This window comes from Suricata suricatta, chromosome 10, assembly GCF_006229205.1.
Source record: "Suricata suricatta isolate VVHF042 chromosome 10, meerkat_22Aug2017_6uvM2_HiC, whole genome shotgun sequence".
In the NCBI taxonomy this organism is placed as follows: domain Eukaryota; kingdom Metazoa; phylum Chordata; class Mammalia; order Carnivora; family Herpestidae; genus Suricata; species Suricata suricatta.
The window spans coordinates 20675983-20687991 of NC_043709.1; the positions used below are offsets into that span (position 1 = coordinate 20675983).

The following is a 12009-nucleotide window of genomic DNA, read 5'->3' on the forward strand; positions in this document are numbered from 1 at the left end:
AGATTTAGATATTAGGTAGTGGTAACTCCATACAATACAAATGTCAGTAATTTAGATTTTTCACTATCTCATCTATCTTCTTGATAAATAAAGAATGAATATGTATCACATACATTAGTAGAAAACGTCAACTAGAATTGAGCCAATGAACAAATGAAACTCTGAATGGATTTTGTGGGAGTAAAAGAAATTAGGATTGATGAACCCCTTAAACTACCCTGAAACTACTACTGAAAGGAAATGCTTTCAGAAGTTTCAGAATATTTTTTTATTTGGTTAGGCATTGAGGAATAAAGCTAAAACTCTTCACGTAAGTATCTTTCTCTGATAAATGAATTTGGAGGAGGCTATTTTGTGATAGTATAAATTCCACTTTTTAGATCCACATATTTAATTATATCTTTTGGTATTACTTTACCTTTTACTTAAATACTGAAATGTTTCATTAAAAAATTGCTAAGATTGGTAAACATTGCTGTAGCTTGCCTTGAGAATAATGTTTGATTGCACACAATTTTACAGTCATACCTGTTTTTCATTTGATTCACACCACAACCCATTGAGATAGGCAGGAAGAGGTAGTCTCCAAATTCTGTTTTAACAATACCTGAAAAACTGATAGAGATTATTTGATTTGCTCAAGATAACCAAATTAGTAAATAGTAGAGAGTTGGTAATTTAAACTAGGTAGTCTAATTTTTAGCTGCTTTTGTTATTCAGAGGTACTGAATATTTTTTTTTTACCATATTTATATCAGAATGGAACACCCTATATAGTAACTCTTGCATGGCAGAGAGGTGAGGTGAAATATATGAACTGGACAATCTTCAAGTGTCGTTCTGATTTTCAGATTTCTTTTTTACAAAGGTGATTTGGTGGAAGCATTTTTGTTTTTAAAGGATTTTATTTTTACTCGGGGCAAGAACTAATAATTTTGCATAGTGCTTTACTGTTTATTGAGTAGCTTCTTTTCTGTGATCTTAATTACAGCTCTTACCAACCTTGACCAGTAGGCATTATCATCATCATCATCATCATCATCATTATTATTATATCTCCTACAGAAAAAAAAAAGAAAAATGAGACTAACTAATTTCTCTAGGGGTACATTATTAGGTATTTTGTGTAGCTGGGACTCAAATCCAAATTTTCTAAATTCAGTTCTTATAATAATGGCTCTTAAAAAGAATGTTAAAATGAGATTTATTCTTATTTCCTCTGAAATCTTAATCATTAGAAAATCTAGGACTCCTAGAAATTTTCTAAATATTTCTACAACATATTTTTGGTTCTTTTTCATCATGATTTCATATATTTTTCTGTTAAGTGTAGTGTTTCATCTGTGGGGGATGAAGAATAGTTTTCCCTTTACTGAGGAACTCCCTCCTTTCTCCATAATAAAAAGATAGATTAACAGGAGAAAAACAAGAAATTTAGTGCCATGTATACCTCTTGTATACATGTGAGATACCCAGAAAAACTAAATTAAGTCCCTGAAATGGCCCTTGCCACCACCTTAAATACCATTTCCTGCTAAAGATGAAAAGATGTTTGTCGCAGGGAACTAGTTATGGGAAGTTATGAGGAAAAGCACAGTAAACAAGTTATGAGGTTGTGATACAGATTGAAGTTGCTGCCTTCTCCCTTGATAAGAGTTCTAGGGATATAGGGTAGGCCTCTTTCATTTTCTGGTACAAAAAGGAAGAGAGACCTACTTACGAATGGAGATTTCTATTATAAATTTAAATGTCTGTTACAAAAGGGTAACTTTTAGTTCATTTTCAGAGCTTTTTCAACATCTACTCTTTCTTAAAAGTAATCAGCCTAAAATAATCCGTATGCCAAAGAGACATATTTTGGGTTGCTATATTCTACTCCCCTTCACAAGTTTAGATTATATCCTGGGCATTATATTTTACTATCACTGTAATGTTGTGTTGTATCATGTCTATTTTGTATATTTGTGGGGAGTAGCTATTATAGTTCTAACTTCTATTCAGATTTCTCCCAATTTTTCTCATTTATTACTTACATTTAAAGTCTGGCTTCATGAAATACCTAAATTTAGCTCTTTGTGTTGTTGCATTCATTCTTACCATCAGTGATTTGTTGTATATGAGAAACAACTTTATGTATGTATATATGCATGTATTTGCATATCTGTCTAGGATTTCATTTAGTGAATTTAAACAGAATTTGCTTGATAAATGTTTTCAGATAAAAATGCAGTTTTTACTTAGAATTACTGTTTTTGATTGTTTGATATAAAATTCAATATAATATTTACCAAAAATTGTTAATTCTTTCTGAAATTAGACATTACATTTAAGAATTTTCACTTTAAAACTTGGTGGGGATTGAGTACAAAATACCATAGGTAGAGTATATTGAATATGAATTGATATTGAATCAGTGGTGGAACTTATTGAATGAATTTCCTTCTTGAAACCATTTTTTAAAAATATTTATTTACTGATTTTGTGAGAGAATGCACACGTGTGTGTGTGTGTGTGTGTGTGTGTGTGGGAGGGGCAGAGAGAGAGAGAGAGAGGCGGAGAGAGAGTCCCGAGCAGGCTCTGTGCTATCAGTATAGAGCCCAATGCAGGGCTTGATCCTATGAACTGTGAGATCATGACTTGAAATCGTTTCTTAAGCTTGGAAGGAAGAAATGAAGGAATGCAGAAGTATGGGTAACACATATTCATAATACATTGTGTGCCATGGCTGAACATTTATTAAATTTTTCCTCCCTTTTTTGCTGTGCTGTCTGCTTTCTCTTTTATATGCATCTTCAATTCATTATTCCCACTCTCTGTAGTAGTGATGTATAAATTCTAAATTGTCTAAATGTCTCTTGGTAGTATGAATTTTTTTATTTTTTATTTTTTTGTAAATAAGGAGTTTGCTTATCCTCAGCTATTCCTTCATACTAACTCTCAGGTATGGACTATTTTGGAAAAACTCCTTTAAAAAATAGGAAGAGGTATTTAAAAAATGTTTTACTTATTCAGTTATGAAATTAGATAATTTTGCCCAAATGAATTCTAGTAAGTACTTTCATTGGTTAGTCAGTGCTCTGTTTGTGTATGTTTGGTGATGGTGGTTTTCCAGGTAAGTAAAAGAGCCACATGTTGAATAGGCTAACCCTTAAACCCAATTTTGTGTCTTTTGCTCTCAGTTGCCAACCAGCAACTGGTATACTTTCATCGTTATCTGTTTAAAGAAATCTGTGTGGTTAGCATTTTTTTCCTTTTTTTTTTTTCTTTTTTTCTTTTTCCCTTCTAGGGACATAGTTCTCAAACTCCTTCAGTATGAGGCATCAACAAATGTAGCAGACAACAAAGGTTATTTTCCCATTCACCTGGCTGCCTGGAAAGGAGATGTAGAAATTGTGAAGATTCTTATTCATCATGGACCATCACATTCTAGAGTCAATGAACAGGTGCACTTGTCAAATGTTTGCTCATGTTATAGTTTTTTTAGAGTTTCTCAAAGTAAGGTAACAATGAAGAATTGATAATTTTTGTCTTTACTCTGCCAAAGACCTTTTCGCTGCTAAATTTCCTAAAGGAGAAATTGTAAAGTTCCTTTGTACTTATATTATTTCCATAGGCACTAATTTGGTCATTTATAAAGATACTTGTTAACAAGAAAATCCCACATAAAGGAAATAATTGTTACATTTTTGATTGCCTTATCTAAGCATCCATTTTGTAGTTTTTAAAAAAGATAGAACAGAATTCACATTTGTAATATGAATTAGAGCTTTTCTTTTCTTTTCTTTCTTTCTTTCTTTTCTTTTTTTTGAGAAAAAGAGTGTGTGTACCGTCAGGGGAGGGGCAGAGGGAGAGGAAGGGAGAGAATCTTAGGCTCTACGCCCAGCATGGAGTCCAAAAGGGGGCTCCATCTCATGAGAGTGAGATCATCACCTGAGCCGAAATCTGGAGTCAGATACTTAACCAGCTGAGCCACCCAGACACCTCAAATTGGAGCTTTCCTTAATAAAATTTTAAATGCTAAAACAATGATGATGGATTCATTGCATAATGCCTTCCATTTATGTAGCACTTTCACAGCAAATACAATTTTATGTATCAAAATTCAGTATATACAGTTGCTAGTCACAGCTGTATATATTTTTAAGTTAAAAATTTCTTTTGTGTATGCCCAGAGTGAATTGACTAAAACACAGCAGCAATATATTGACAGATAAAGTAAAAATATTTGCAAGTGCATAATATCCGTATTACACATAACTGACATATTAAAAAGGAATACTGTTCTCACTGTTCTAAATAAATAAGACCCACAGATTCCAGAAAGTAAAATATGGTCCCCTAATATAGTATGATAACAAACATCTTGAGCTCTGCATGCCCCCTACTGTTCCCACTTTGTAAAACTATATTTGAAAACCAGCATGCAGTCCAACAATTGAATTACAACCATGGCATTAGGCTGCAGGTTGGCAGTTGTCCAATATCAATGCAAGTAGGTTACTCTAGGGCAAGCACATCTAATAAAGTGCAATTAGCATGCTGCTCAAATGCATACAGACTTTGCAGGCTTTTAACTGAAATTCAGGTTAAAAAATGAAAAGTGACTGTAGCTCTGGATATAAACACTGAAGGGAAGAAAAATACATTTTTTTCTGCAGAAAAATGCAGTTGTAGAAAGTTCCTGTAAGTAGAAAAAATGTTTTATTAATTGGAAAAGTGTGTTATTAAGATTTATCACAAAATTTCTATGTTTACAGGTTATGGATGCAGAATTTTTTCTTATGCAAATACTCTCAAAAATTCAATATTTAAAAAATGAGAACTATGTCTATCTTTATCAGCATATCATGCTAAAGGGAAATTTTGGGGAATGCTGCTACGTTTGTCAGAAAATCAAAAGTGAAAAGATCATTTGTGGGATGAGCCATCTGGTGGTTATTCTTAAAACTGTCTGAATGCCCCAAAGTGAACCTGAAATAGTAAGATGGAAGAACAATCCAAGGGTAAAAGAGAGGGTGTTAGTTTTTGCAAGCAAAATATTTTTTAAATGACATGAAAATAAAACCAGTTAGAATTAATATATATTTGAAAGTTGTTTTGCCTTGTGGTTTCTACTGGAAACAAGTTGAAAATTTCTTTTGATTTTTAATACCATGCTTTTAAAATTTGTTTGTTTTTTATATATATGGCACTTCTTTGCCACTGGCCTATTTCTATCATTCAGTGTCATTTCTCTAAATGTTTCTGATGTGGGAATTTTATTTTCATTAGCAACTTTTCATTTTAGCTTTATTTATTTTCCCTTCTCTGAATAGGACAGAAGTATACTAGTTACTTATAAACCTTTTGTATTTAAGCAATAGAGGGAAAGAATGAAAATGATAATTAACATATGTTGAGACATAAGATAGCCAGGTACCATGTGCTAAGCACTTTCACCTATAATATGTTATTTAGTTAATTCTCACAACCTCTGAATTGATATTATCACTCCCATTTTATAGGTGTGAAATCAGGCTCAGTAAAGCTACAAAACTCATCTAAGGCCACCCATTACTGAATGACTAAAAGTCAAACTTGGACTCTAATTCCAGAGCCCTCCACAATAGCACATTGGTATTGCCGTCATAAATCCTGTTGCTTATGGAGTGTTTGCTATATGCCACGTGATGTGCGAAGTACTTCATCTATGTTATCTTACTAAGCTCTGCTGTAGCCTGATGAAGTAGGGATTAACTATTATTCTTATGTTACATATGGGAAGTTACCTTAGAGAGGTTAAATAACTTGCCCATGATATCACAGCTGCTAAGAAATGCATTCAGTATTACTTTTTTTAAAATAATTTTTTAAATGTTTATTTATTTGTGAGAGATAAAGAGCATGAGCAGGGGAAGGGCAGAGAGAGATGGAGACACAGAATCTGTAGAGGCTCCAGGCTCTGAGCTGTCAGTGCAGAACCTGAGGCTGGACTCAAACTCACAGAGCTGTGAGATCATGTCCTGGGCCGAAGTTGAGCTTAACCGACAGAGCCACCCAAGTGCCCCAAGAAATGCAGTCAGTATTTGAGAGCAGGTTTTTCTGAGACAAAGCTCAAACTCTTAACCAATAAGACTCCATGTTGATAGTAGATTATGTAATTGTCAGGACTTCATTCTGATTTCTGAAAGTAGTCTTTGGTTTCTAATACAGCTTTCTTTAAAAATAATTCTGTCTTATATATTGATATTTAAAGTTTACAAAGCATTTTCCTATACTCTAAGGTTTATAGGGAGGATAATACTCTAATTTTATAGATAAGATAGGTTCAGAGAGATTGAGTGGTTTACTGTTGCTAATAAGTGTGGGTTAGCACTTCAACCTAGGTCACCATCCTATACTGCCGTAGAATTAGTCGTCAGTTTAGGGAAACATAATTTTGAAAACAAAGTAGACTTTGCCCTGATTATGGTTTTTATAATTGATATAGTCTTCCTATCTTTTGTCAGTTGATTTATCATTTCCTTTTTTCTGATGTTATGTATGTTTGCAATTTATATATCTCTGGATATTCATCTCTTCTCCCAATTTACCTTCTTTTCCTCCTTTTTTTCTTTATTTAAACATTAAGGCAAAAACAAGAAGTATATTCTCTTACCATTTACCAAAACTCAAACCTAACTAGTGTTAGTTTTCATTGGTTTTACTTTCCAAAGCAAGATGTTTTGGAAAATAGCTTTTGTTAGCCGTTTTTTTTTCCTGCCACCCATTGTCTAGAATGTCCTGTTTTTTAGGAGAACACCCATTTGTTAAAAAAAAAAAGAGTAGGAATTAAGAACTGTTCAAGAATGTTAATTGTAGACCTACTAGCAATTATTAATTAGTTTTTCTTCATAGTCTATTTATTTGAAATTAGATTCTTTTAGTTCAGTTGTTAGTATGGACACAAGTATACAATCATGCCTCTTATCAAGGTAATACAGTTGTGGTCTTCTTCATGTGACAGTCCAAGTATGCATTGATTATGGATAAACTCTGTGAGTATTTTCTCCTGAGTACGTCTGGGATGAATGCAATAATTTTTTTTGAGGTCTGAACAATGCTAATTGGTATTAAGAGACAAAGTTTCAATTTTGCGCTTGTAATTTTCTAGACTAAGGCCTCTGCAAAAGTAGAGAGGTTTTTGAGGAATGATTATTTCATAATTGCCTTTTTTGTGCTCTGTTTTGAAAATTGAATTTCTTTCCAACCAACGACAAATTTGATTTGGTCAGAAGGCATATTTATATATCATATTTTTATGGTATAGAGTAGTAAGATTGGTTTTCTTACCAGGCTTCTACAACTTAGCCAGATAAGAAAATCAGGGAATGTAGACTTGTATCTAGTCAGTCTCTATGAGGAAGTAGACCGTAGCAATACGTTCGAACTAAGAACGGGAATGGCCATCTTCAAAACGATGGGAGAAATAATACCTCCAGCTGGGTTCTCCATCTTTCCAGATCTTAACTTTTTGGTGACTGCCTCCAGGGAGTCGGTTTTTGTTTTTGTTTTTCTCTGGGTTTGGCCTTCAAATGCCCTCTTCTGATACTTTTATTTGGAAGTTGAAGTAGTAAGAAGCCTTTCATAATGCTTATTAAAAAAAATTTTTTTTACCACTCTGTAAGTTTTCAAATACTCCCTCTGCTTTCAGCTCTTTACTCTCAGCTTATCTGCATTCATCTGCCAGAGCAAGTGTGAGTTACGTTCAGGGCCCTTAAGATTTGTTTGGATTTGAACTCTACATACTCTTCTATTCATATGGTCAGAGCAGATATCTAAGTATTTCTTTCCTATTACAACTCTGTGTTCTTTTCAGCAAAATCTATAGAAATTCTGCTTTCAGATCACTAATTTCCTTTCTTCTTTGACAGTATAACAACACTTGGCAGATTGGTGGTGTAGGGGAAATGAACCAATGTATATACACATTCAGCCCGTGGCAGTAGTAATAGTTGCTATTGTGGAAGACGGTTTTAAGAGCACTGACTTTGTGTCTAGGCTACCTGTATTCAGATCCTGGCCCCAACACTAAAAGGCTGTATAGTTGAAGGCTGATTTTTTAACGATTCAGTGCCTCAGTTCCTCATATATAAAATGGCAATAATGATAATATTAGTATCTATCTCATAGTGAGGTAAGCGTAAATGTAACTTGTACATGAGTAAACATCTATGGAATGCAACTGTGCCAGGTACATCGTGTTAGTTATGATGATGACTCACTCTCGTGATGGCAGCCGTTTTCTAGAACCCTTATTCAGGATCACTGCATTTTTGCTACTAAAATTTCTCATTTACATTTCTCCTAACTAACCCTTCTACCTCCTGACGTAGTCATATGCCATCTGTCTACACCATCTGCCCAAATGGCATCTGCCTTATGACTGATTTAATTCCAGTGAAGTTAATATACTGTGTTATATTCATTTCAGGTGTACAATATAATGATTCAGTAACTCCATATATTACTCAGTGCTCATCAAGATAAGCACTCTAAAAATTTTTTTTAAGTTTATTATTTTTGAGAGAGACAGAGAGAATGAATGGGGTAGGGGAAGAAAGAGAGGGAGAGAGAGAATCCCAAGTAGGCTTTGCACTGCCAGCACAGAACCCAATGCTGGGCTCAAACCCATGAAACCATAAAATCATGACCTGAACCAAAACCAAGAGATGGACACTTAACCCACTGAGCCATCCAGGCGCCCCAAGAATAGTGTACTCTTAATTCTCTTCATCAATTTCACCCATCTGCGTACCCCACTCCCCTCTGGTAACCATCTGTTTGTTCTCTTTAGTTAAGAGTCTATTTTTTTGGTTTGCTTCTGTTTTTTCCCTTTGTTCATTTGTTTCTTAAGTTCCACATATAAGTGAAGTCATATGGTATTTGTCTATCTCTGTCTTAATTCACTTAGCATTTATACTCTCTAGATCTACTCAGGTATACTTTTTATCTTGCTAAATTTCTAGGAAAATCTTCTTGATTTGCAATTGGAACACTTATTAGGTGCATATGCAATACCGTGATACTTCTTGTAGATTGTCTGGCAATGGGTCTCAGTCTGTCTCTCAATCCATAATTATATTTCAAAATGATGCTGTTTAATCTGAAGGTCAGTATGTCTTTATTCTCTTTGCTAAAGAAGCAATGATTTGTACTTACATGGAAAATAAAATGAATCTTAATTTGGAAAATCATTCTGTAACTCTTTCATTATCAAGAATTTACCATCTCAAGTGCCTTTTGAAAAGCCAGTCTGTTAAAAGTGTGTTATAATCCTTACTACTCTCCCTCATTAACAAATGTCATGGGGGTATGATGCCTAGCACAGATAACACCGATGATCTGGCCCTAGCAGAGCCACTTAGACTAACATGGCTAAATTATTTATCACTCTTGGAAATTGGAATATATAATGTAGGGAAAAATTTGACTTTTCCTCTTGAAATGATTAAAATTGTGATTTTTTTAACGCAATAAATGATAGGTACTTTTGTTAGATATTCTGTTAGGCATACTTATTAAAATAGATAAATCTGAAACTTACATTTTCATATATCTTTGGTTTTCAATTACTGTTTAGATTTTAAAAATTAAACTTCTGAAAACCCTAATCTTATATCTTTGTCTTAACAGAACAATGAAAATGAAACTGCCCTACACTGTGCAGCTCAGTATGGACACTCTGAAGTAGTTGCTGTTCTCCTAGAAGAGCTCACTGATCCTACCATCAGGAACAGTAAGCTAGAAACACCTTTGGACCTGGCAGCACTCTATGGACGACTTAGGGTGGTCAAAATGATCATCAGTGCACACCCTAACTTAATGAGCTGCAACACTAGAAAGCACACGCCTCTACACCTTGCTGCTCGCAATGGTCACAAAGCAGTTGTTCAGGTGCTCTTGGAAGCAGGAATGGATGTGAGCTGTCAAGTGAGTCTTCTTTTAGCGATGCTTCAAAAGTGATGATGCTCTTGCTTGGCTTTGAGATGCAGATGTTAAAAGTTATATGTAGGAATCTTATCATTTTTTAATTAAGTTGTCCAGAAATATTTTCATAACTACTACATTCAGGACACTGTGCCACATACTGTTGGGAAATATGAAGAGATATAAGGCTTAATTTCTAACCTCATTCTAATTTTAGGGCTAGAATTAAATTATTCCTAGAAGGCAGTTGTGTGTGATATCATTAGTAATTGTTCCCTTTCTCCTGGTGTCTAGCACATAGCCTGACATAGGAATCCAAAGTTGAGTGAATCAATGAATGAATCAATTAAAATTCAGCTTAACATTTTTGAGTGTGTACTTTGTGTTTAATATGTTGACACATTTAGAATCCCTTTTTCATAGCTCCCCTGTGGGATTGAGAACTATTAAGTTCCAGTTAATAGCTGAGGAATCAGATTCAAAGACTTAAGAAACTTGCCTAAGGACACATACCTGATAAACCTAGAATATGAATTTATATTTACTGATTAAAGTTTAGGCCTCAGTAGTGTACTGTCTGTACATAATTAATGAAGCGAAGATCACTCTGCCTAAGGGCAATCAGAAAGAATTTTATTGGAGAGTTGTGATCTGAGCTTTGAAGCATGGGTAACATTTAGATAGGTTTTATTTCTCTACAAGGAAAGAGCAACCTACTTTTATAATCTGTTTCAACTTAACTCGCATTCCAAGGTTAGCTTTTTTTTTTTTTAATTATTTTTTAAAATTTTATTCCTGGTTTTTGTCTCTCAACTCAGTGGCAGCATTTTTATCTTCCAGAGACCCTTTTGGTTCCTGTCAGATTCTATCTTTCTCCCCTGTGTATTAGTATGCTATTGCTGTATACAAACTCCCCTGAAATTTAATGGCTTAACACAATAACTACTCATTTAGCTCATAATTCTGTAGGTGGTGATTTAGTCTGAGCCTTGGTAGGCAGTTCTCTTGTGGCGGGATTCTCTCATATGTCTGGGGTCAGTTATAAGTCAGTTGAGTGGCTCTGCTATAGCATGTTGCCTGGGGTTAAGGGGTGAGGCTGCCATGTGTCTTTCATGATCCAGCAGGCTACCTTGGGCTTGTTCATGACCGTGAACAGGACAGTGATATGGTTCTAAGCGCATGCATGTGTACACATGAGAGAAGGAAGGAGGGAGGGAACAGGATTGTACAAGGTCCCCTGATGTCTAGGCTGGGAGCAAGCATACTTACTGTCTTTTCTTCAGTGTTTGATTGCCCGAGTTCACAAAGGCAGTCCAGATTCAAGGGTTGGGAAAACAGATTGTACCCTTCAATTATGAGAGGGTGTGAATTGTAAAAGGGGTGTGAATACCCAGAGAGAACAGTTTTGTAACATTCCATGTGGATTTAGTGTTCAAAATTTTGGGGTTACTTTTCCTAGGAATTGTTTAGAGGTTGAATCTTGTCTCTGTCTTTAGGGCATTTTTCATAAGTCTTAAAATCATAGGCCTTCCAATTCTACATTTCAGGCTGGCACCCTAAAACAGACTTCTACTCAGAGCTTTGCCTGTATTATTTAGTTATTTAGATATTTATAAAACCTTCTTTTAAGTGTTTATTTATTTTTGAGAAGAGGGGTAGAGGCAGAGAGGCGGGGTTGGGGCAGGGGACCTGAGGGAGGCTCCATGCTGACATTAGATAGCCCGATGTGGGACTCCATCTCACCAACTGTGAGATCATGACCTGAGCCTAAGTCAGAGGCTTAACCATCTGAGCCACCCAGGTACCCTTATAAAATGTTTTGATTTTTTATTTATTCTACTTTAGCAGCCTTGAAAATCAGCACAAGAATTTTTCTAGCCTTCATATTAAAAAAAGCAACAACTTTCCTCTCAAAGGAGTATTGAAATGAGCTACATATTTACTGTTGTAGGTGACTCACAAAGTGACTCTCCAGAAGTATGTTTAATGATAAGCTGGGTGTTTATTTTCTTTATGTTGAATTTCTCTAATCTAGAATTACTGCTTTCATAACACTTCTGG

At 34.8% G+C, this 12009-nt stretch overlaps 1 protein-coding gene across 2 annotated transcripts in view; it reads left to right on the forward strand.

The window, feature by feature from the left end:
- The window catches only part of ANKS1B (ankyrin repeat and sterile alpha motif domain containing 1B), a 1093013-nt gene that overhangs the window by 174304 nt on the left and 906700 nt on the right, over positions 1–12009 (forward strand). For both annotated transcript variants that reach the window (XM_029953701.1, XM_029953700.1), the window contains exons 3-4: positions 3287–3443; positions 9655–9951. In XM_029953701.1, the coding sequence (XP_029809561.1) occupies positions 3287–3443; positions 9655–9951 (454 nt within the window). The remainder of the gene's footprint in view (positions 1–3286; positions 3444–9654; positions 9952–12009) is intronic.